The sequence below is a fragment of the Aquarana catesbeiana genome, linkage group LG07, assembly GCF_042186555.1.
Source record: "Aquarana catesbeiana isolate 2022-GZ linkage group LG07, ASM4218655v1, whole genome shotgun sequence".
In the NCBI taxonomy this organism is placed as follows: Eukaryota; Metazoa; Chordata; class Amphibia; order Anura; family Ranidae; genus Aquarana; species Aquarana catesbeiana.
This window is the reverse complement of record NC_133330.1, coordinates 97410352-97437458: the sequence shown is the minus strand read 5'-3', so window position 1 is coordinate 97437458 and position 27107 is coordinate 97410352. Positions and strand designations below refer to the sequence as shown.

General features: G+C 41.5%; 1 protein-coding gene and 1 pseudogene across 1 annotated transcript; both read right to left on the bottom strand.

Moving 5' to 3' along the window:
• Positions 1–6442: 6442 nt before the first annotated feature.
• Positions 6443–26266, bottom strand: TOB2 (transducer of ERBB2, 2). Its single transcript, XM_073592521.1, has 2 exons — positions 25974–26266; positions 6443–8999 (listed from the first exon to the last, which is right to left on the bottom strand). The coding sequence occupies exon 2, from the start codon at positions 8992–8994 to the stop codon at positions 8098–8100; it is 897 nt and encodes a 298-aa protein (XP_073448622.1). The 5' UTR covers positions 8995–8999; positions 25974–26266; the 3' UTR covers positions 6443–8097.
• LOC141104014 (U4 spliceosomal RNA) lies at positions 12448–12512 on the bottom strand (annotated as a pseudogene).
• Positions 26267–27107: the final 841 nt, after the last annotated feature.

Below are 27107 nucleotides of genomic sequence, written 5' to 3'. Positions count from 1 at the left end.
ATACTTCTACCCAAAATTACACAGAATTAAGTGTATTAAGTTATTTTAAATCAAAGTGCCACATAGGGAAGACCTATAAAAACGCTTGTTACTTTTTTGTAAAAGCTCTTTTTTGGTTGCAGATGATACTGACTGCTGTCTTCCACATTTAATACGATTTTTACTTCTGCCCTCACTCTCTCCATAATCTTGGGCGTGCACAATAATGCATTACTGCTCTCTCGGGCTCAGTCCTCTGCTGCACTCACCGCCTCCACAATCCCTGTGATGCAACGAGTCACATGGGCTTAAGGCTCAGCTTGTGAATGTGAAACTAGTCTCGCAGGATCTCGGCCTGACAGGCAAAAGAAAGGACGTAGCCCCGGCATGTAAACACCATTTTACCACAGCCTGCCGGAAAAATGGGACTAAGTGCACATGTGCCGATTACGTCATTGCTCAGAAGAGGACTGACTGCACAGAAAGGAAGACGGTAGGAAGCATTGTACACAGAGCAACAAGTTGACTAGTTAGGAAAGCTTGATATGGTAGAAATAGCACAGGATGGGTTTACAACAGCTAAGTAAATGGGGTCACTCTGCAACTGCATGCTTCTGTGGGGTCCAAGGGGTTAAAGCAGGTGGTGAAAAAGCAACAAAACACTGCCTGTTTTAACCCCTTGTTTGCTGTACTGCACAAGGTCACAGGGCACTTGTAGAGCGCCCTCATTCACATGAGTGGGTCATGCTTGGCAGGTGCTACATCCACCAACCATGACAGGGTGTATAACACCCCTTTCACACTGAGGCGTTTTTCAGGCGCTACAGCGCTAAAAATAGCGTCTGGAAAAAGCCTCAGCTGCAAACTGGGGCGCTGCGCTGGCAGGGCATCACAAAAAGTCCTTCCAGCAGCTTCTTTGCAGCGGTGTAGGAGCGGTGAACACACCGCTCCTTCCCATTGAAAAACAATGGGGCAGCGCTGCTAGACCACCGGCAAAGCGCTGCTGCAGCGGCGTTTTGCGGGTAGATTTAACCCCTTTTCGGCCGCTAAAACAGTAAATTAGTGATACTTTACCGCTGACGCTCGGGGCGGCTCAGTGTGAGAGGGGTCCAACACCTGCAACATGTGTACACCCCTGGCCACTGCAGCTAAAGGGGGTGCAGTTGGGGCAGGGGTAATAACACATCTTGTTTTACCGCTCCCAAACTGCAAATGTAAATAAACCCTTACTGTTCTGAACCCTATAAGGCTGCTTTTACTGATGTGCTGTGGTTCACCTGCACCGCGGGCCCACCTAGGTTAGCTGCGCTTTGCCATAGACTTCTATTATATCCTACAGGTGTGGTGCACTTTCTGAAAGCATTCAGTGCTTTGCACCCACGGCGTGGGTAAATCGCAGCACATCAGTGTGAAAGCAGCCCTATATTATGCCCAGTGTATTGCTCCAAACTGACCTGAAAAGCTCCTCTATCCTGCTGCTGGCACCACTCTGGAGACTGCTAGCTGGGATAGGTGGCGTGCAGTTGGCATCACTCTTGCTCCCTACTCCAGCTCCAACTTTACAAAATAGTCCCTCTGCATTGCACTCCGTTTGAAGCTCTAGGATGGAGTGTCAGCAAGTTCAGACCGCAATCCACCAGTCACCTGTCTGATAGATCGCGACCTACAGGTTGCTGACCCCCACTCTAAAGCGATAACCTACCTCTTAAAGCATACGAAAATGTTTGGGCAACGTATTTTGTGACCATTTCACCAGATACACATAAAATCTTGTCCTGAAAGTATGCATTTGATGATAAACACCCACACTCTACAACAGCCTCCATTCTATTCTCCAGGATCACTGCTTTTATAATATACTTTTTTTTTTGGGGGGGGGGGGGGGGGTTTAAAGTAACTTCAAATGCAAAAAAAAAAAAAAAAAAAAAAAAAAAAAAAAAAAAAGCATAAAAGCATTAATATAGGTCTATACAGAAATTACTGTGTGAATTTTTTTCTTTTTTTTTATTGTCCTGGTGGAAAAGTGGTTAAAAAGAACCCTGTATGGAGAGAATTATTGGGATATGGCTAACCTCTTTCTGCACACTTGTAAAATGAGGTCAGAACTTCTGATGTTCATAGTAGTTTTGGGTCAGTTACTGTGCCAAGCAACTGCATTTTGGTCAATAGCGGCTCTTATTTCGCTTAGTAAGTTGCAAATGAATTCAACCCCTAAACAGTATCAGAACACAAAGCCAATCTTTGTTTCATAGCACTTGCACTAAATCTTGGAGAAATCATAAGATGATAACCTGTCTTTTTCGGTTTATCACTATAAGAAAAAAAATACTTTCAGCATAAGAGATAAATAACTTCCATTTGAATAGCAAAGGAAAAAAAAATATAACAAACTGTAATCTTAATATCATGCTTTTAATACAAACTTAAAAAAACTTTGGAACAATATAAACTGTACATCTGAAACTTAACACTCCATTAGGCCATCAAAATATTGCACAATGTTCCAAAAGAAATTACACAAGAAAAAAAATAAAAATAAAAATCAAGTTACTTTATATTTTTTCAGTAAATAAAACTAAAAATATTCCCCCCTTCCCACCCATCGACCTGCGTTAAACAAAAAAGTAAAACAAAACTTGTTATAGTGTAACATTTACAAGTCAATATTTTAATATAAAGATTATTTCTTTAATTCGCATTTCTGTACAAGATTAGACACTGTATCCGCTTTAAGAGGCAGTTTCTGGGATTTTTTTTTTATTTTATTTTTTTTGAAAAAATATTTTAAATTCCTTAGTTTTTTTTTTTTTCTATTTTCCTTAAGAAAAAACCTGAACAGAAGTGTAGCTTAAATGTACGTTAGAAATATATATTTATAATATATTCCTCACATTTTACAAATGTAGCAAACTTTATATATTTTTTTATTTTCTTTTCTTATAAATGCAAATAAAAACTAGGAAACACAAGGAGCTAGTGTCTTTTCTTGGAAAAATATATAATATATACCGTGGGAGAAAATGTGGTGTAGCATAGAAAACATAATTGTTTTGAAACTTGTGAAGTATCAACACCTAATTAACTTCAGGAGAGTAGCATTAATTTTGGTAGCTGAAGAGCATTTCTGCCAATTATTACATTTTAATACCATTGGGCCTATACTGTAGCTCCCCCTCCACAGAATTATATATGGAGAGTCTCAAACCATGATAAAATGCAGTAAAAAAAAAAAAAAATTCTCTTCAACTGAGGAAAGATCACCAAGCTTATATTGTAGAAGCAAGCTTAGAATCCAAAAAAGGATACCAAGCAATTTTCATAATAAATGTGTACCTCATTTAAATAACAAATTTGTTAAAAAAAAAAAAAAAAAAAAAAAAAGAAGAAGGGTGTTATATGGATATTTCTACATCATGCATACAAAAGGTTCATGCACCCAGGAATTTAACAAGACTCAAAGGCTAGTGAAACAGTCTTGGGTTCAAATTGATTAAAATAAGACTAATAGCATAGAAAAGCTACATTTGAGGAATGTGAATGCTTTCAAAAGATTTCGAAAATTACATTTACCGGTACACCAACTGCAGCAAAATGCTTTGTTCGCAATCCAGTATTTTCCCCAATTTAACAGTAAGCACTATGTAATATTTTCTTTTCTCCCTTGCGTGTAACCTTTTAGGTTTTTAATTATCCAACTGTTACAAGGCAAGTACTGAAAACCTGTCTAAGGTCACATTAACTGGAAAAATAATTTAAGAATTCATGAAGCACAAAAAGGGGACATTAAGGACTACTGTTTTTCAACTTTCACCATTACTAGTTAAAAATAACTAACTCTACATAAAAAACATTTTAGACCCCCTCCCCCTATGAATGCGTCTTACGTACTGATCTCTGAAGATTGTGAAAAAATCTATTTGTTCATATTTATACTCAAGCAATTCAAAATACAGTAGAAGTCAAATTCTCAGCAAATGTTGCCAAATTAGAGCAATAATGTATTAAAGCGCACAAGATTAGGAGGGGAAAAAAATAAAAAAAAAAATTCTATAACCGCAAGTATTTTTCAGGTCGTTCCCCTATAAGGCCCCTTTCACACGAGGCGGACTCCGCTTCCACTGAGTCCGCCGGCTTAGCGGGAGATCTCTCCGTTGATCTCCGCTGAGCCGGCGGATGACAGGTCCCTCTCTGCTCACTGAGCGGGGAGGGGCTTGTCAGGCGCCACTGCTGCCTATGGAGGGATCGGATGAAAACGGACAGCATGTCCGTTTTCATCTGATCTCACCCGATCCGATAGCAACGGATCCGGACGTAGGGCCATCCGTCTGCTTTTTGCTGATCGGACCGGGTCGGATGTCAGCGGACCTGTCTCCGCTGATATCCGTCGCTCCATAGGCTAACATGGAGCACCCGTTCAGTCCGATCGTGTGAAAGGGGCCTAAAAAGAAACAAAAAAAAACAAAATACAAAAACACAAGAGGTACATTAGATTGTGCTTTAGCTTTGCAAAAAACTCTGTTTACTAAACAATTTACTGATCCATGATGAAACCAGTATCCTAGAAAGGGACTGGGGGAAAAAAAAAAAAATAAATAAAAAAACAAACACACCCAAGCATGGTTGACTTTGTGTTTGGCAGCTAGCTTAAAAAGGAAGTGTGGGGGGGGGGGGGGGGAGGATGGTCTCAAATATTGATCCATAAACCTGTGGCATGTCTTTACTACTTTGTTTTGATACACTCAGGTCTTAAAACATCTATATTCTTTTGAACCGATGCTGCAAAAAAAGATGCAAGACACTTTACATTTCTCTGCAATTTCACAGAAATCAAACGTTTACCATTCTAGCCCATAAAATTAAAAGCCATTATCAAATGTTGTACTTTCTAGATTTAATATAGAATATCTGTAACACTTGAGATTAAAAAAACTGTTGGGAGAAAGGTGCTCTTCAGTTTTAATTTTTATGCAGAAACTAGTATTTGGATGCATTTTTAGGTTATCCGATTGTCCATTTAAAAAAAAAAAAAAAATTTATATATATATATAAACGGGCACCGTGTGATAAAGCCTATATCTGCTGAATTATGTAGATTCTAAACCTGTAAACTGCAGGGATTTCTTAAGTTTTATGGCCATGAAGCCATCACTGATACTAATAGAGAAAATAACAGTGAGACAGAGTGATAAGCTCCCGTCGCATATGTATTAGTTACTGTAGATCTCAAGATATAGAACCAGACAAGTGTTTAATGCCCCAGATGGTCTGACTGTTTCATTAGGCCAAAATTGGTGAAGTGAATGTTCAAAATAAGCGATAAGGGAAAGAGGGGGATTGCTACACATAGGGGTTGATTTACTAAAGCCAGAGTGCAGTTGCACTCTGCAAGAGCAGCTGTCCCAGAGCTTAGTAAATGAGCAAAAGCTCTGCTGGACTTCCATCATCCAATCATGTGCAAGCAAAAATGTAGTTTTTTTGTTTTTAACTTGCACGTGATTGGGTACTTTTTGCAAAGTGCACAGTCTATTTGCCTTTATTAAAATCAACCCCATAGTTTACAACTGGAAAAAGAAGTGCTAATTTGTTATGTACTTGATATAAAGAAGGCCTGTAAGAAAGTAAGCAGAAAAGGACACTGCCATAGTGGTAGAATGGGGGTTTGTGCGCAGTGACCAGAATCTGCATCAAGCGCCAGACTGCTGCTTATGGCTCTGGCTGCATTCTAGAACAGCTTACATACAATATACGGAGGTGCAAGTTAGATATTAAAAACACATAAATATGTACACTGGGCTTAACAGGTTTATGCAGAGTTGCCTAAAAAACAGGTATAGTCCAAAATGAATGCCAATGAGAAAAATCCATTACATATATTTCAATCCCTCCCCCCGCAGGATTCTATGCTACCAGCTCGCACTTTCCTGGTGACAATCAAATGTAAAAGCATTGGAGATGTTTCTCCCTGCATTTAAAAGGGGTCATAAAAGGGCAGAAAGTTTTTTTTTTTCTATGCATGAAGATAAAGCGCCTTCTGTGTGCAGCAGCCCTCCTCAGCCCCCATAATACTTACCTGAGCCCCATCTTGACTGCTGTCAAAGTCAGTCAGTCATCCAATGAGGAGAGAACTGGGGCGGGGCCAGGGTGCGGCTCCATGTCTGAATGGACACAGAGAGCTGTGGCTCGGGTGCCCCCATAGCAAGCTGCCTGCTGTGGGGGCACTCAACAGGAGGGAGGAGCACCGAAGAGGGACCAGAGAAGAGGAGGATCTGTGCTGCTCTGTGCAAAACCACTACTGTACACAGAGCAGGTAAGTAGAACATATGTTTGTTATTAAAAAAAAAAAAAAAAAATTACATATAAAAGAAAAAACAAAAAACACACACCACGAGACTTTACAATCACTTTAAGCAAAAGTGCATTTGAGAGCGACAAGGCTGAAAAAGAAAGGACCTTTAGTCTTAAGTACTAAGCAGTAATTCTTTTTATTTTTGAAATCCAACATAGACATTGGCCATCTACCTCAGAGGAAACCAGTTACCCTTCATGGTTGGTCTTAAGGACACCTTTAGTAATGAAGGATTTGCATTCATGGAGAGGCTGGGCTATAGTTTTTTTTTTTTTTTTTCTTTTTTGTTAAATATATAATTTTCATTACTGATCCTTACAATGCATATCCCAAAAGTCGTCTTAGAAAATAAAATAAATAAAAAAATGGATTTATAAACAGCTTTAAAAATATAGATATAATATAAAACATTTGTTAATATATTATATTTATCCAATGCCATTATTTCAGCCACGCTAGCCTATTTTTGACAAGGAATAGAATATGTTTGCTATACCTAAATATGCCTTCTGTATCAAGAGGTCAGAAAGTAGAAGGAAACAATACCACCACAATGTGATCTTACAACAAAAAGACACTGTCAAACTTGTTGTAAGGGGCTCAGGCGATTTCTTATAATACTGCTAGAAGAGCAAAGAAAAGTTCTACTTTAAATTTCACCTTAAAAGTGCAGATAAGTTGAGCTCCCAATTCTTCATTGGTGCCCATTAGGCATCCATAGTGGGAGACGAAATATTTTTGCTTTGTATTGAATAGATTTAGCACAACTATTTTAGCAGGCCCTCTATCAGTAAAAGACAGTATAAAATTCTACATATAATCTGCAATGTCTCAGAGTGCCCCAACAAGCCAAACATCAAACTCAATCATTCCAACCATAGTGCATTATACCGATCTATCGTTCTCAATGTCATTTTTAGAACACTTGTGGCAAAATATAGTCAGTATTTTTGCTGAAATTAAAACACAATGCTTTTGGGCATACTGGAAAGTTTTGCCAAAACATGGATCAGATCCCTCCTCTACAGCTTGACCACCTTTGTTACAGAATGATCAAACTCATGGAGACAATGCAGAGTACAGTACTGACTGAGAAACTGTTTTACTTGTCTTGAAGAAGACTTGCTAGAATTGATCGTGCAGTGCTTTTAAGTAAAACTCTAAAAAAGGAACACAAGGATAGAAGACAGAAGTTTTGAAGACTAAAGAGACGAGAAGTAATAGTGCGAATAGACAGTGTTGGAGAATTGCAGGAAAAAAAAAAAAAAAAAAAAAAGTCTAACTCATTGTTAGGTTTCAGTTGTTCTTCCTGGCTGGCAGAAGAGGATCTTAAAAAGACTAGCTGCAAAGCGTACCAGTCATTTTTGTGTGACAATCCTGCTGCAGGGACACTTGTTGATATGGTGGTGCAGATAGTCAAGAGCCTTCAGTCTTATTTTCCTTCCTCCTTAGGGCACATAAGGGGGAAAACAATTCCCAAAACATTTCTACTTCTTCTGATGCATCCAATGACAAAAGGTAAAAAAATAAAGAAACTGACTAGATATCCATATACTCTCCGTATTTTTATATATATATATATACTTTAATATATATGCATTTTCTTGTAAAAAGATGAGAACTTCACAAGCGTCCAGTAGCAATGCAGTCCAAGTACATTGTCTCCCAGTAAATAGCTGTGTCACCATTGTTTTAATTTTATAAATCAAAATCAATTTTTTTTCTTTTGAAAAGAAATGAAAATGGGAGGAGGTTATAGAAATTCAATAAATTTAATTAGCCAAGACAACAGGCTGGAAAGGCTGGCTTGGATAAGGAAGGCTGAAGTTCAATCCATCCACAAAAGGGGATTTATCATTGAATAGACTGCTCCCAGTGTTGAATGGAGTAGCAAACTGGCCTGGGCTTGGTAGATTCTGGCTATCCCCATCATAGAAAAGCCCAGGTGGTCCACTGAAGACAAACTCCTTGGCATTTGGAGAAAGCTGGGATGGAGCTCCCTGGGCTGGGCTGAAGTTTAATGAATGCATTGACAGAGACAGACCCTTGTGCTTTGCCAAGTTATTGGTGGGCGATCGTGCCATGCGCTGACCTCCTTTCTTCATCTTGGTTGAGCCAAATTTGGTAGCTGCAAAGGTGGCAGTAGTGAAGGTAATGGGCTGGGTGGCACGAGGGATAAAAGTTGGACTTGGGGACTGACCAAAAGATGGAGATGGCGAGTTGGACAGTGAGGTTTCTTGGTTAGTGATTGGGATAAATGCTTGTGCTTCAGGATTGAAGCTACTCTTTATCTCTTTGTCCAGCTCAGTGCTGCTTTCTACATCTTCTAAGTACAATACTTTAACGGTTCCTTTCTCCCCAATTTGGTAAGACACTTCAAATGGATCAATCCACACACTAAGCTCTTCTGGTACATTTGCTCTTACATCATCTATGTCAAGCCCACTTCTGCGTGCTGCTTGCTCAACTACCGGATCCACAGTTTCACCAATATGAACACAGCGATAGCCAGAGCCCTTCAGAGGTTTTTCCGGGTACCAGTGCCCTTCGTATTTGCCTTTTAAAAGCCTCTCTAACTCTTCTCCAAACAGATCAGCTCTTCTTCTTGGAAGCTTATTATACAGATATGAAATAATAAAATTCAGGGCGACCTTAATCTCCAGATGCATATTCTCTGCGTACAGGAAAACACAAAAACAAAAAAAATTATTATATTACACAAATGGTTTGTTCATTTATATACTTAAAACACCACAAGACATTTAAACACCACCTATGCAACCATCTGGTTTAATTGGATCAAGGATACAGTTTCCTAAACACACCAAGGAAGCAAAAAAAAAAAAAAAAAAAAAAAAAAAAAAAAAAAAAGGAAACCTTATGTAAAAGGTATTTTTAGGTACTAAACAACGTTCACAAAATCCTTAAAGCTGAACTCTTGGGGAAAAAAAAAAAAAAAAAAAAAGGGGCAAATGCTCATTTATGTTTGGGGTAGGCTTTAAACACAGTTTCTGCTTACCTTATCCCTCACTCCTGCAAGGTTTCTTTCTCTCTGTGCAGCTGGTCCCCCGAAGTTACTTCTCTTTGGCACTCTGCCCCCACAGTCACACTCTCACCTGTCCTACAATGTAATCAAGGACATCGAAACCCTGAGTCTCAGAGGAAGAGGCAAGCACTGACCGCTGGGGAAGTGAGGGATAAGGCAAGTAAACTCTGTATTTAAATATTGCCAAAGACACAAAAAGAATTACCCTTGAAGTGTGGATAGGGAGGGCCCAATGCAAAGGTAAATTTTATTTTTCCCTGAAGTTCAGCTTTACAAGGGTTTCAATACCATGTAACTATAGTAAGATATTCCATAGTAAAGAAGAAGATGTTTTCATGTCAAAACATATGCAAGCATGTGTTTTTTTCTTCATTACCCTTTCACACGAATACAGGTGCATTGCATAAAATTAGAATATTAAAAAGTTAATTTCAGTAACGCAATTAAAATTTTATATAGATGCATTACACACAGTGATTTCAAGAATCTTTTAATTTTGAGGATTATGGCTTACAGCTAATGAAAACCCAAAATTCAGTAGCTCAGAAAAATTAGACTCATACATAAGACCAAAAAAAAGTCTATTTAAAAACAGAAGTGTTGGCTTTCTGAAAAAAAAATGTCCATGTGTAATATAGTATGCACTCAGTACTTGTTCAGGGCTCCTTTTTCATGAATTACTGCATCAATGCAGCGTGACATGGAGGCAGCCTCTGACTGTGGACCTCATGCAACTTGGATTCTGTACCTCTCCACTCTTCCTCCAGACTCTGGGACCTTGATTATGAAATGAAATGCTAAACTTCCTAAATTTGAGGAGTCATCTGCTGGTGTTGGTCCACTGTGTTGTATCAAGTCCAAAGTCAGCACAGCCCTCTAGCAGGAAATTCTAGAGCACTTTGTGCTTCACTTTGCTGCCCAGCTTTCAGGAGATGCAGATTTCATTTTCCAGCAGGACTTGCCACCTGCCCACACTACCAAAAGTACAAATACCTGGTTTAATGATCATGGTATCACTGCTTGATTGGCCAGCAAACTCGCCTGACCTAAATCCCATAGAGAATATGTGGGGTATTGTCAAGTGGAAGAGGAGAGACACCAGACCCAACAATGCAGACGAGCGGAAGGCTGCTATCAAAACAAACTGTACTTCCATAACACCTCAGCAGTTCCATAGGTGGAGCGCCTCCATGCCATGCTGCATTGATGCACCAATTCATGCAAAAGGAGCCCTGACCAAAGTATTGAGTGCATACTATACTGTACATGGACATACTTTTCAGTAAGCCAACATTTCGGTTTTAAAAATCTCTTTTTTTTTTTTTTTTATTGGCCTTATGTAATATTCTAATTTTCTGAGATACTCAATTTTGGGTTTTTACTAGCGGTAAGCCATAATCATCAAAAAATAAAAGAAAAGCTTAAAATATATCACTGTGTATAACTCATCTAGACAATATAATCTATATCCATTTCACTGTTTGAACTGAATTACTGAAATAGAATATCAAAAAGTTAATTTGAATACCCACAGATGCATCTCATGAAATTAAAAAGTAAAAAAAAAAAAAAAAACACAGCTTTTCCTTATTTAGTTGATGAAACATTCACTTTGCCCAGAAGTTTGGCACTGTGACTACAACAGGGTCAATATTAAATAAATAAATCCCATACTCAAAACTTACATACTCACCTCCATGCTGCAGCTGTTCTATATCTGCTCTAAGCTCAAGGACCAAGCAATCACATGACCACTGATCATTCAGTTCTCAGAGCTGAGAGTGGTGACTGTCAGTCGCTGCTCTCCACTCTGTCCCTCCAACACTCACTGGAACACTGGTCTACAGGGGGTGGGCAGCTGGCCTTGGCTCTCAGCAGCATGTTGAGAGGCAGAGCCAGCTGTTTTTCTATCGAAAAGCCAGTGGCGTGCAAAACACACCTCAAAAACTTCCACCCGGTGCCAAAAAAAAAAAAAAAAATGCCCACACAAAGAGTGAAAACACAAAAACGTGCAACGGGTGTACAGAGTCCTCCACTAGGGAAGGACCTTACCCTGATCCCCCGGGGTGTTAGGCTCCAGACAGGGACTGAGGTACTCAGACAAAGGGTCCATCTGGCCGAAACCAGGCGGACCCCCACAACTTGAAGGTCTGCCGAAGCAGACCGACCCAAGTACAGTGGGGCTCCCCCGAAGGGAGACCCCCTCAAAGGAGAGGGCGAACCAAGCCAAAAGGCCTATGTCCACCCCCTCCCAAGACTTTCAGAGTAGGCCCGAGGACCCACACCCTACTCGCCACACAGTGACAAAACGTGTATACAAAGACAACCAAAAAAAAGACAAAAAGGTGACAAACAGGGGTAAAAGAAAGAGTGGGGAAGATAGTGAGATGGGAGTGTGAAAGTGGCCATTGTGCTATACAATGGCCGGCCCTCCGGCCAGGCATAAAAATTTCCCCTGGTCCTGGCCAAAAGGCCCGGCCCAAGAGGCAGGTGTGAAAAACGTGTGTTGTGGTGAAAGTGACCATGGTGCCATAAAATCAAGTGCTTTCACGCCGTGACTATACGGCACCCCTGAACTGCCACTTCAGGGGCACATTCACCACTGACTTTTCGAAAAAGCCCTGACCCTCCAGCCAAGACCACAGCAGACCCCACCACAGACAGGAAGGATATGGAGATCAGGAAGCCGGAAAGAGCTCTTTACCATCAGGCTCTGCCGTCGCACCCATCACTCCTCCTAATTACATTCGGAAAGTACTTGCCACTCCCTCCCCCCCTTGCAAGGCAGGAGTAAGCGTTCTCTCCCAAATAACTGTCTGGAGCTAGATCCGCCCCAATCCAGGCCAGAAGGCCAGGGTCCCGACCCTCTGGTTCAGACCCCGTGGTTCTCCATCCCCATCAGAAGGCTTCCCTTTCGGCTACAAACCGCTCCAGGTCACCTTCACTCCAGCAGGTTTTGCATAGCAACCGCAATCCCATCTCTATTTCGCCATAGATCAGGGACGGAAGCAAGCGCCACCTCCTGGAAACTGATAAGAACAGATACTACACTTGATCTTAGCCAAAAGGTCGAGAAGCAATTAGCAATAATTACGCCTCAGTTGAACCTCATTGGCTATGATACTGCCACTGCGCAAAGCCAGCTGTTACCCAGGCAGCTGGGTGGATCCAGGTTGGGATCCTTCCAGAGCCTGTAGCAGCACTGAAAGATAACAGGAAAGCAAAAGTAAGTGCACTCTTCTTACTCAGAAGAGATGTATGGCCAAAAAAAGCTTTAGCCATACTTCTCTTTTATAACATTCTGGGGGAGCAAGGTGTTCTGTTTTCAGGACGATACATATGTTTTATCTTGCCAGTTTTAGGTTGGACTAGGTGTGCACATCAAGATAATAAAACTGAATGTTAAGTAGTAAAAGGGGGTATAGGTAACAGTCTAAAATTACTATAGTGAATACTAAATAATAGTATAAGCAATGAGCTGTGGGTAGGATTCTCTGTCCCACAACCGCATGTACACAAGCTCAGCACCAATGGTAATAAAGCAAGTTTTACGATTCCCTCAGACTTACAACAGCATGGCTGTGAGGTTCTATAGCACTGGCACCATAGGCAGCAGAAGCAAAATGCAGTCTTAAGTACAGCCCATGCATGAGCAATAAAGCCTGCCAATCATGCGCAGTGAATACAGTAAACAATATGATGGAGACACCAAGCATGTGCTGTTGCCATTCCTAAAAATGGGTAACAAGTAGCTGCCCCAGGCTCCTAAGCTAGAACTGCAGCTGCCGTCGCCCAGACTGCCATTCTACGCGCAGCATCTTCAGGGCCGCACTGCTCTTTTTCTGCACACAACCCACTGAGATTTTGTCCTCTGGCAACCATAGCACCTATGCACTCCACAGTGGCTTGGACGTGGAAAGGAACCCTCGCACTCAAAACTGCACCCCTCTGGTCACTGCATGAACCCAACATCCTGCTCTTAGCACTGAACACACCAAACCCATCCTCTGGGCTCATTGCTGCATGCACCCAATAAACCCCCCCCCCTCCCGGTTTTAGCACTGCACCCAACTCCCCTCTTCCACTTGCATGCATGTTAACATACCCACTGTACATACTACTGCATGCACGCTAACAGTCAGCTCTCCACCACTACACTAACTCTGCAAACAACCCAAACCGTATTTACCCAAAGCACCTAGCTCCCCTCCCTCAGTTCACTATACACACCCATTGCTTTCCCCTATCCAGTTCACACCACCGGACCTATCACACCACCATGATCTTTAGAGCCAAAATAAGCCAATGCTCCAATACCTTCCCCTTCTTGCCACCACCACCAAATTCCCACCATGTTTGTTTGAGACACACACACACACACACACACCCCTCTTTTCCCTTCTCACTACCAGGTTTAATGTAGTAAAAAAAAGGATAAATACATTTTAAAGCAAGCTTGCAGAAAAAGTTCTTTCCCCAAACTGCAAAAACACAACCTTAATCCTCCTGTGCTCAGCACTACCCTTAACCCTTGCTACTCTCACTGCTGCTCGAAAACCAAAATTAGACAGTTGAAAATATAAATATATATATATATATATATATATATATATATATATATATATATATATATATATATATATAATTTTTTTTTTGCTGAACATAGATGCCAAATTATATGCTAAAGCTATTGCAAATAGACTTCTTCCCTTGCTTCCACAATGAGTTTCTACTGACCAAACAGGTTTCATCCCTGGCAGAGAGGCAAGGGATAATGCCCTTCATACCCTATCCTTAATGGCACATGCTCGTGGGTCCTCCCAGTCCACCCTGTTATTGTCCACGGATGCTGAAAAGGTATTCGACAGGGTGGACTGGGACTACTTTATGGCCACTCTGGCACACCTGGGCATTGGTGCCTCCCTCCTATCTCAAATCTCAACTCTTTATAATAAACCTACTGCTCAATTACGCATAAACGGAACCCTTAGTGACCCATTTACCCTATATAAAAAATGGTACTCGTCAGGGTTGTCCACTCTCACCCATCTTATTTGCCCTATCTTTAGAGCTCTTTCTATCCACAGTGAGACACAATCCCTCCATTCATGGTATCTCCATAGGGGACTATGAACATAAATACACTGCATATGCGGATAATATCCTATTTTACATACAACCCTTGATCTCTTTACCCAACTTTCTGTCTGAGTTCTCGTCGTTTGGCACCATTTCCAACTTTAAAATTAATATGTCAAAGTCTGAAATTCTAAAGGTCTCAGTTCCCGATCAGGCTGTAGACCACTTGAAGAGGTCCTTTCCCTTTAGCTGGCAGACATGTAAACTGAATTATTTAGGCATATACACCTTACCCCGAATGTAAACACCCTGTTTCGCACTAACTTTATGCCCCTACTTAATAGGATTAGATCAGATTTACAGAAATGGACTCAGATGGCTCATACTTGGCTGGGGAGGATTGGAATTGTAAAAATGAATATACTACCCAGGTTGCTGTTCCTGTTTCAGATGATCCCTTTTGGGATACCGGTAGGCTTTTTTACGATTTTAAGATCTTTGATTGGTAGATATGTTTGGAACAGAAGGCGACCCAGACTGGCTAGATCCATCCTCACTAGATCTAAAAGAGGGGGGTCTAGGCCTCCCAGATTTTAGAAAGTATTTTTGGCAATCATTTTGAATAGGATTTCTGATTGGAAATATCATAAAAATTCTAAGCTTTGGGTGAACCTAGAAATTGCACTGGGTGGCTCTGACCTTTTCACACAAATATGGATACCTAAGAGACACAGAAATTTGTCTCCAACCACATCTCCACTTACTTGTTCTACCTTCATGTCATGGGACTCATTATGTAAAACGAATAAATGGCCATATAACTCACCACTTTTGCCACTGACTGGTCACAACTACTTCTCACCCGGGAATATAGATCCCAAGACGCACACCTGGATCTTTGGCACCATGACTCACCTGCATCATACAACTACCTCAATGGGTATACTACCGTTAGAAAAACTTATACACGGTCCTACAACACCCATGGACCAGTGGAGGTATCGTCGGCTTGCAGCGTTCATCCACTCGCTTACAAAACCTTTCCGGTCTACTTCGGAATTGACGCCCCTAGAGGCAGCTTTTATTGAAGATCAACGAGTGGAGAAACCGGTCTCTTATTTCTACCAAGCTCTACACAGATTAGTTCCCCCACGAGATCCGACTTTCCTTAACAACTGGGAAAAAGATCTACACAAAGAATTATCACCAGCTCAAAAAGCTACTATTCTCACAATGACCCACGCCTCTTCTGGGGCTTTCAAAACAGCAGAGGTGAATTATAAACTGCTAATGAGATGGCATTACACTCCTGTGGTGCTTCATAAAACCTTCCCTCAAGCATCTCCTTTGTGCTGTAGAAGGTGTGGTGAAAGAGCATCACACGCCCATATTTGGTGGTTTTGCCCTTTTATACGCCCTTACTGGCTGACTATACTCCATTGGATTAAAGAGATCCAGGGTATTGAGATGCCGAACGATCCATGGACTGTATTGCTACATTGTACAGACAAACCAGTGGTAACATAAAAAAATCTATAACACCACATCTTAATATATGAATTTAAAATTAACGTGGCTGGTGTTTTTTGCACTGAAGTCAATAGGAAGCAGCATTCCATTATCGGCACCTTTTTTTCTATTGGCAAAACAAATAACTCTATTTTCGGACGATCATTTTTTGGCACATCCCTATTTATAACATTTTTGAAATTGTGTAATTTTTTTTTTTTTTGCTGGCTAGGCGAAGCTGACGTTACAAAAAAAAAAAAAAAAAAAAAGTCATGTCTTGGGACAGGCACTGCCAGGAGTGCTTACACCTACCCCTCCACACACTTTTGCTGAAACTGTACATACATACAGTATGGGGGGGTGGTCAGACCATACGTCGCACACTGCATAAAATTGGTCTTCATGGCTGTCGTGCCAGATGGAAGCCGCTTCTAAAGATGATGCACAAAAAAGCCCGCAAACATTTTGCTGAAGACAAGCAGACTAAGGACATGGATTACTGGTACCGTGTCCTGTGGTCTGATGAGACCAAGATAAACTTATTTGATTCAGATGGTGTCAAGCGTGTGTGGCGGCAACCAGGTGAGGAGTACAAAGACAAGTGTAACGTGTCTTGCCTACAGTCAAGCATGGTGGTGAGAGTGTCATGGTCTGGGGCTGCATGAGTGCTGCTGGCACTGGGGAGCTACAGTTCATTGAGGGAACCATGAATGCCAACATATACTGTGTCATACTGAAGCAGAGCATGATCCCCCTCCCTTCGGAGACTGGGCCACAGGGCAGTATTTCAACACACCTCCAAGTTGACTACTGCCTTGCTAAAGAAGCTGCGGGTAAAGGTGATGGACTGGCCAAGCATGTCTCCAGATCTAAACCCTTTTGAGGATGTTCAATAGGAAGGTGGAGGAGCGCAAGGTCTCTTACATCCACCAGCTCTGTGATGTTATCATGGAGAATTGGTAAAGGACTCCAGTGGCAACCTTTGAAGCTCTGGTGAACTCCATGCCCAAGAGGGATAAGGCAGTGCTGGAAAATAAATGGTGGCCACACAAAATATTGACACTTTGGGCCCAATCTGGGCATTTTCACTTAGGGATCTACTCACTTTTGTTGCCAGCGGCTTAGACATTAATGGCTGTGCATTATTTTTTTGAGGGGACAGCAAATTTACATTGTAGCAAAGTGTCATTTCTTCAGTGTTGTCACATGAAAAGATATAATAAAATGGTTAGAAAAAAATGTGAGGGGCGTACTCACTTGTGAGATACAGGACAGACAATATATACATACATACACACACACACACAAGGTTTAGGCCTAAGCAGAGTGTCACAAGCACATCCAAAGCTGAATACAAATAATGACTACTGTGTTTAAAAAAATAAATAAAACTAAACCACAACCACTTTAAGGCAATTGCATAACGTGCTAGTCTACGTCACATACTAGCACATTATGAAATACTTACCGAAGGCTTCCAGCGGCACGTGGCCACTGCTGAGAGGGCCGACATATTACCCCAGTCTTTCTACCAGGGTCACACGCTCCGACTAGAATTGGCCAGAGCCACGATGAAGTCACTCCCGTGTATGCAAGCAACAGCCCTTGGTTTCGTCACAAAGCTCTGAAAGTCCAAGGTATGCCAGACCTTCAGAGTGCATGCGCCAGTGACGCAAATGGCTGCATCCAGGGTGAATATCTCCCCAGATAAGCCTTATAGGCAAAAATCACAAAGCGGGCTTTACTACTGCTTTAACCGATTAGCGACTGCCCACCGTAGATTTACTGGTACGTGATCTGACACTTCCAGTCTGGGGCGGGCATGCGCGTTGCCAGTGACGCGCTCCTGCTGTGACTGGACACAGCGGGAGCCAATCAGCGGGTCTGGTCGATGCAAGGTCCACCGGGAACCACCAACTGTTCAGGAGAAAGGCAGAACGTCAGTCTGCCTATGTAAAAAAGGCAGATCATTGTTCCGGGAAGAGGGGAATGTTCTGAACCTGTGTTCCTGCTTTACATTCCCCCAGTCAGTAATCACTCCCAGGGAACATATTTACCCTTTGATCACCCCCTGATGCGAACCCCTTCCCTGCCGGTGTCATTAGTACAGTAACAGTGCATATTGTTTAGCACTGACTGATCACTGTATTTGTGTCACTGGTCCCCAAAAAGTGTCATTTAGGTGTCCGATTTGCCCAACGCAATCCCGCTATAAAAGTCACTGATCACCGCCTTTACTAGTAAAACATAAAATATACCATAGTTTGTAGACGCTGTAGGTTTTGCACAAACCAAATCAATATACAAGTATTGGGATTTTTACCAAAAATATGTAGCAGAATAGAGTAGGCTTAAAAATTGAAATTAGTTTTACTTTTTTTTTTTTTTTTTTTTTTTTTTTAAAGAGCGGGTGATCGGCTTTCCAGGGATAACAACCAATGTGGCTAAAAGCTGCTCGATTGTTATCCCGGAGGAGCGGGAGACCCGACCCACGATCCGACACTTTCGGCGTCTAACCGCAGACTTTGTTCCAGTCTCCTGAATGTAAACACGGAAGCAACGTCACGTGACTTTCGGGTTACTCGGCTGCCAATGGCGCCGGATTTTTAAAAAAAATATGCAGTATTCAGAATCGCCGCTTTCGGCAATCTGAATACTTGGAAGTGCAAAGGAGGCATTGGAGGTCTTTTAGAAGAAAAAAAAAAAAAAAAAAAAAAAAAAAAGTGAGCAATTTATATTTTTTTAAACCACAAATTTAATATAATAAATAAGAAAAAAAAAATTAAAGTGTCCCCGTCAGCTCGCGCAGCAAAGAAAATGCATACGGAAGTAGCGCCCACATATGTAAACGGTGTTCAAATCACATGTGAGGTATCGCCGCGATAGTCAGAGCGAGTGCAATAATTCTAGCACTAGACCTCCTCTAATTCTAACCTGGTAGCCATAAAAAAAAAAAAAAAAAAAAAAAAATGTAAAGCGTCGCCTATGGAGATTTTTAGGTACCGTAGTTTGTCGCCATTCCACGAGTGCGTGCAATTATAAAGCGTGACATGTTTGGTATCCATTTACTCGACATAACATTTCTCACATTATAAAAAAAAAAAATAAAAAAAATTAGGCTAACTTTACGGTTTCGTTTTTATTTTAAATTCGTGAAAGTGTCCCTTTTCCCAAAAAATGATAATTATAATGTTTGCTGGTTCTAAGTAATTTTCTAGCAAAAAAAAAAAAAAATACGGATTTTAACTTGTAAACACCAAATGTCAGAAATAGGCTTAGGCATAAAAGGGTTAATGGAAAGTGAAATTTTCTTAAATCGTATGATAAAACACAATAAAAAAAAAAAAAAAAAAAAAAAAGAAGAATTCAAGTAAATGGAGACATCCAAAATGCAGTCCAGAGGGCTAAGCAACACAGGAAACATAATTCTAAAAAAGGCCAACAAGTAGCAGTAAGTAACCAAAAAGCTCAGTAGAGCTTAGAGAGCTGCCTGAAGAACCTTCCAACATGAAGCTGGCATCAGATGAAGCCTGAACTTCCAACTTTTACATTTGACAAACAGAAGACCAGGCGGCAGCCTTGCAGATCGGAGATACAGATGCCTGATGCTGAAAAGCCCACAAAGCACTAATAAAATGACCTAGTAGAGTGCTTTGAAAGGGAAAGGTGAAGCTCATCTTTGGGTCTACAGACTTAAATGATGAGCTGTCAAATCCCCCTGGAGAAAGTGGTCCTCCTATGAACACTGAGAAATGACAAAAAAACAAGTCAGTCTGTCAAATAGAAGCTGTAGCTGTCAGACTCAAACAGCATGTACCATATCCAGACAGTGGTGAGAAATCTATTCAGGATGTTGTGGAGCAGGATATAGATGTGGGAGAATAAGGCCATAGTTAAAGTGGAGAAAAAGAACCACTTTGGTGAGAAAAGAGGCCTCAGGACAACCTTGTCTCTGAAACAATGGGATTTATTTTATTTATTTATGTATTTATTTTTTTTTACAGGAGAAGGCGACCAACTCATACTTGCCTCACCGAAATGATAATGGAGTATGGCAACCTTGTAAGCAAGAGTAGACAAGGGAATGTCCCCGATAGGGTCAAAGGGCAGTTTTCAAACGACAGACAGAAAAAAAACAAAAAAAAAAAACAAAAAAAAAAAACCCCACAAGATTCAATGTGTAGGAACACACTGCATGACTCCCTGTAGATGGGCATTCACTAAAGCTGGGTTCAGATATATGCGGCCACGGTTTTAAAGCGGAAGTGCGGTTCTGTTCACCGGTTCAGGTGAGATTCATGTGCAAATTTGTACCTGAACCGGACAGAAACTTGACCCTTGATGGTACTCCAGGCCAGATATTGAGCCAGTCCAGACTGGGGAAAAAGATAGGAGTTATCACAGAAAGTAATTGCTGGGATGGAAGTTATTTGCACCATTAGAATTATGCTTTCCAGGGTGCAAAAAAGTAAAATGTCCAGGAAAAGTTGAAGGAGACTTTAGAGAACCCAGGTTGGCTGGTGACCTTATGTATGTGTCAAACAGGGACCAAAATTGTATCCTTAGCTTCAGGGGTCAGTAGAACAACTCCTCATGTACCAGATTATCGAAAACACAGAAAAGGCTTCATCCTTAGCCAAGGATGGGTACGGGTATAGACTCCAAAAACTTATGCTGAAGATTAGCTGATGCAGAAAGCAGCAAAATGAGTCCCAATTGCTCTGCAGCAACTGAAGTATCTATTAGTGGATTGTAAGCTGGCAAGACCTGCAGAACTGCTGCCTTTGCACTTATGATATATATCTATATATGTGCAAGAGGCAGGGGTGGACTGACAACTCATGGGGCCTCGGGGCAATAGGAGAAGATTATGGGGCCACACAGTATACACACACACACACACACACTGAAAAGGTACTGGAGAGGCGGGGCAGCTATAATCTTGGGATTAAAAAAAAAAAAAAAAAAAAAAAAAAAAAAAAAACACCACACAGATTTTTACATACTATCCCTGGTATTATTGAGGCTGGCGACCCTGATGGGGCCCTCGGGCAGTGCACGAGTGCCCGAATGGTCAGTCCACCCCTGGCAAGAGGGATATGCCACAATATGTACTCACACTGCAGATCAGAAGGGTTAATATTGTCGGCAGATTTCTCAAAGCAGGCAGCACAAGAAAACATCCTGGAGGAACATGGTGAGGCTTAGGAGATGGCAGAAGAGACCGAGCTGGTCTGCGTGTGCTCCAGGAAACATAGTATACCTAGTAGGGGTGCATGGGCAGTGAGCACCAATTTTTAAAAAAATAGTGGTGTCCCCTCTCACCACCAGTTTGCCTCCAAATGTATTGCAGCTGGCGCTCGAGTTGATGACTTTTTGGGACTTGAAGAGCAGTGAAGCATTCTACTTATAGTAGGCCCTCCATTAAGTAGCTTGGATATATCAGACAGGGCATGTTCTTTGGCTCCTATCTAAAATTATTCCCCTCCCGATAGGCATGAGTAGTATTCAGGGACAGAGTTCCACCAAACTATTCAGCAGAGCAAAGTGCTCCAGGGACACAATGCAGGCCACCAGCCCAATTTCTCCCTTGCAGTGAGGTCCGGATACAACTTCCAAAGGCTATGCTCTGGTGGCTCTGCAGCAACTGGAGAATTCTGCTAGAAGGAAAAAAAAAAAAAAAAAAAAAAAAGGACATATTTTTGGACGAGAAAGGATGTCTGTTCTCCTAGGACACTAGGAGGTAAAAAGAAACAAAACAAAAAAAAACAAAACAAAAAAAAACAAAAAAACACCCCAAAAAAACACCCCAAAAAAACACCCCAAAAAAACACCCCAAAAAAACACCCCAAAAAAACACCCCAAAAAAACACCCCAAAAAAACACCCCAAAAAAACACCCCAAAAAAACACCCCAAAAAAACACCCCAAAAAAACACCCCAAAAAAACACCCCAAAAAAACACCCCAAAAAAACAAAAAAACCCAAAAAACAAACCCACAATGCAGCTCGAGTGGAAGGATCTCTACCAGTGGCGGTTCGTGCTCAAAACAAGCAACCCCCCCCACGCCCGCGCGGGAGACAGACTAGAAGACGGCAATCAGAGGCCTCCTTACCTTAGGAAGTAGGTGACAAGGATCCAGGGTAGGGCTGCTGCTTCTCACTCCAGCTACTCCTGACTCCAGGGCCATTGCTTCTCCTCCTGGCCGAACAGGAAGTGGGTCCTAAGACTCCCTGGCCAATCAGGTCTCAGGACCCGCTGAGCCCAGCACAGCTTTTTTGAAGTCAGAGCCTCAGGCTCTAATCATGTGAAAAAAAATTTAATTTGAAATCCAAGCATCTGGTGCCATGCATGTAAATTAGGGGCCAGAAGCATGGATTAGGGGGAGAGGGTGCTCCTTATGCACTTACAGCTTTGTTTTCCCAGTGTCTAATCTTCTGAAGGCAACACCAAACCTCTATTGTACCCGAATTACTATCCAGTGTCCCTCAATGTACAATAGCACAGTTGCAAAATGGTCTAAATGAAACCAATCATGCGAGTTTAAATCCTCAGTTTTCATGGTGGTACAAAACACAGACCTGCTTTAACCACTTGCCAACTGCCACACGCCGATATACGTCGGCACAATGGCAGCAGTGGGCAAATTGGCGTTCCTAAACATCCCCTTTAATTTGTGGGGCTAGTGGGCGCGCCCGCCACTTATAGCGTGACCGTGCCCACGGGTCGCACGGACTCAATGTCTGCCGGTGTCCCACGATCGTGTCACGGAGCGGCAGAATGGGGAGATGCCTATGTAAACAAGGCATTTCCCTGTTCTGCCTATTGACATGACAGATCTACTGCTCCCTGTCATGTCAGTGGTAGCCCATCCCCCCCCACAGCTAGAATCACTCCCTAGGACACACTTAACCCCTTGATCACCCCCTAGTGTTTAACCCTTTCCCTGCCAGTGTCATTTACACAGTAAGCAGTGCATTTTTAGAGCACTGATCGCCGTATAAATGACAATGGTCCCAAAATGGCATCAAAAGCGTCTGATGTGTCCGTCATAATAAAAAAAAAAAAATATATATATATATATATATATATATATATAAAAATTTATGAATAAAATGCCATAAATCTATCCCTTATTTTGTAGACACTAACTTTTACGCAAACCAATCAATATACAGTTATTGCAATTTTTTTTTTACCAAAAATATGTAGAAGAATACATATTGGCCTAAACTGGGGGTATTTATTATAGCAAAAAGTAAAAAAAAAATATTGTTTTCTTCAAAAATTGCTGCTCTTTTGTTTATAGCGCAAAAAATAAAAAACAGCAGGAGGTGATCAAATACCACCAAACGAAAGCTCTATTTGTGGAAAAAAAAAAAAGACCGACGTCAATTTTGTTTTGGTGTAACGTCACGCAATTGTCAGTTAAAGCAACGCAGTGCCGAATCGCCAAAAGGCAAAAAGTGCTCTGGTCAGGAAGGGGGTAAAATCTTCTGGGGCTGAAACGATTAAAGTATATCTTGGAAGACAGTTCACCTCTGGCAATATCCTTTTTACAAGGCTGTGTCTTGACAACAGATATGAAGATAATCCATGATCCCAGTGACTGCTGAAACTCCATTGCACATCAACAGCTGTTCAGACACAGTAAAACTGCAGATAAACAGCTTCAGTGCCATTAGTTCCTAATTGCATAATAGTTTCTCCTTAAAGTGTATCTATGGTCAAAATGTAAAAATCATTTTAAGACTAGTTAGGTTTTGCCTTAAAAATTATACGTTCAGTGCAAAACAGTTATATTTGTGATTAGATATATAGTTTTACAATAAGCTGCACTTTACCTTTCATCCCAAGAAACTCAAGGAAACTAAAGAAACCCTTACAGTCATTAAGATGAATTAAATAATTTTACGGATCATACCCAGTATCTTTGAACCGACTACAACGATTGGTTTGTATTTTTCCAGTGCCATAGTATTCTGGGGGAGGGAAAAAAAAAAAAAAGAGGGGGGGGAGATTATGATATTTATAGTAATACTCAAAATACCCAGTAGACTAGAAAACAAATTCTGAACTCTGAAAAAAAAAAAAAAAAAAAAAATCCTAGCGCTTGAGTGGCACCACCGCTTCCCCTTACAGGATTTAATGGTTGAAAAAAGGTTAATATTTGCACTGTCAACGTCTCACAAAAGGTCACATTCATGATGGGTTACAGCATTTGAAGGAATGGCTGAAGCCTTCACTAGCATACTAAAAAGAACACAAAAAGGAGAGCAAAGAGTTAAAAACAACAAGGAAAACATTCTAGATGGAGCTGTCAGGCGGGGTGTGGAAGAGCCCAACCAATCACCAGCCGCCTCTTCTACATGTTTAAAGGGCTGGTGCAGCTGACATTAAATGGCTGTTTACACATTAAACAAGGTGAGAGGGAGGGGGCCAATAACCTTGTACTCTGAGATCTGTTTTCCAAGCAAATGTCCTTCTTGTTCGATGTCCACCCACACGAAGCTGGTCGCCTAAAAAGATTTGTAACAGGTTTAAAATTTCCGATTTGGAGGTGCTCCTGTAATTTTTGTCATGGACAGCAGCGGGTAGATGTGGATTTTTACATTAGCAACTAACTACTTGTAAAAAAATAGTATATGCAAACCTGACAGAAACATATCTTGTTCATCGCATTAGTAAAAGCTGTATTTTAAAATAATTAGGAATTATAAAAAAAAAAAATACAAAAATTAAAGGGTTTCCTTGATGGGCAGTTGAAAATTCCAAAGAAAAAAAAAAAAAAAAAATCATATTGAATCCCGGTTCTGTAGTGGTCGATCCATGTTGTAAAGATGTCTGCCTCTTCCTGACACCCCCACCCCCCAATCATCATGATGTGTTACACCAAAGACATACATTTGATATCTGAACAGCTGTTAATACAAATGTACAAGATGGTAGCCAAAAACTGGATGGCTCCTTCTCTGGACTACATCCTGCACACAACATCACGTCTATAACTAGTTATTACACCTTTGTGTTTACTCAAAGGGAATGTCTTTTTATAGTATTTCATGAATCCTCTTCAGATAGGAATACACTAAGAATGTGATCTTAGGGAAGGTTATGCTCCAGGTCTGGAAAAAAAAAAAATACCAAAACAAAATCTAAAGAGCAGACAAGTAAATAATATAGATGATAAAACACGGCCAGCAAACACTTCTTGTGCCAGGAGCTGAGGCCTTGGGTAGGATGGTGAGAGTCAGCTGCTTCCCTATAGGCAGCCATATTAGATTCCAAACATGGAGCAAAAAACACACACATTAATCTACTACACACCGGATCTACAAACTGACCATCAGAACTGATGGAGGATCAAGTCATTACCATTTAGGAATGATACATCAAAAGGATCTAAAACAACTATAAACATATGGCAGTAGGGATCCCCAACACATAGGGCTCCATACAGCCTTATAGAGGGTTTCTATAGGTCTATAATGTTGATTACAAAATATATGAAGCCTGATTTTTATAATCACTTAAAATAACCCGAGGTTGATGTGGTGACCGATTGGAGCGATCGCTCATCAATAACACAATAAAAGGTGATCTGCCATCTCCAAGGGTGAAAATGAAGATTTTGTTGTCACAGCTGGTTGTATTTCCCCCTGTGATGTGTACACTTTAGGTAAGTGTGGATGTCCAGCTACTTGTGACAGATGGAGGCTGGGAGTACACCATGACAGCTGTAAGCTACTACAGTACTAATCAGTGGTAAAAAAAAAAAAATTTAGCCTCCCGCACCTCTCCCTACCACCTTTCACTCCAACAACCAGAAAGACAAATGTTTCTAGCTCGGATAAGTGGAGTCCATTCCCACGGATTGCCTGGAGACGTAAATATGGCCGAATATAGAGGCAAACATACTAACAGCTTGTGTCACGTCCCCGTCCGCACCGAAACTAGAGTCCCCTTTCCCCAGAACCCCAACCAAAGCCCCCCGCTCCGGTAAACAAGCCTTACTTGGTCGGTAGTTGTGTCAGATTCCTGGTGCTGGGCTTGGCTGTGCTTTGGGAGAAACAGGAGGAGGAGGTGTACAAAGCGCTTGAACGTATCGCCGTGAGCTTTTTTTTTTTTTTTTTTTTTTGTTCCCCCACCCGATATTATTTGGGTGCTACTTAGGGGTTCGAGAGTCCGCTGGGATCCCGCTACCTCCCTCCTCCTGGCCCAAAGTGAGGGAAGTCAGGAGAAAAGTTTCACCCTTAGCAACCCTGCGGAGGGATCCCACATTCACACACCCAAGGTGCTGCGGCTCGCAAAGGAGTGCCGGATCTACAGCCAGCCGCTTCCCCTGCAAGCTTAACTGTTTCATTGCTGAACTCTAGAGCCTGTAAACAGAAAACTGGAGAGATGCACCAACAATCCTCACTGATATGACCTACCATACCAACAATCCTCACTGATATGACCTACCGTACCACCAATCCTCACTGATATGACCTACAGTACCAACAATCCTCACTGATATGACCTACCGTACCACCAATCCTCACTGATATGACCTACCGTACCACCAATCCTCACTGATATGACCTACAGTACCAACAATCCTCACTGATATGACCTACCGTACCACCAATCCTCACTGATATGACCTACCGTACCAACAATCCTCACTGATATGACCTACCGTACCACCAATCCTCACTGATATGACCTACCGTACCACCAATCCTCACTGATATGACCTACCGTACCACCAATTATCACTGATATGACCTACCGTACCACCAATCATCACTGATATGACCTACCGTACCACCAATTATCACTGATATGACCTACCGTACCACCAATCATCACTGATATGACCTACCGTACCACCAATTATCACTGATATGACCTACCGTACCACCAATCCTCACTGATATGACCTACTGTACCACCAATTATCACTGATATGACCTACTGTACCACCAATCCTCACTGATGTGACCTACCATACCACCAACCATCACTGATGTGACCTACCGTACCACCAATCATCACTGATATAACCTACCGTACCAACAATCATCACTGCTATGACCTACCGTACCACCAATCATCACTGCTATGACCTACCGTACCACCAATCCTCACTGATATGACCTACCG

Bases quoted from the DNA above. Each gene is read 5' to 3' on its own strand.
- TOB2 (XM_073592521.1), bottom strand. From the start codon at position 8,994: ATGCATCTGGAGATTAAGGTCGCCCTGAATTTTATTATTTCATATCTG.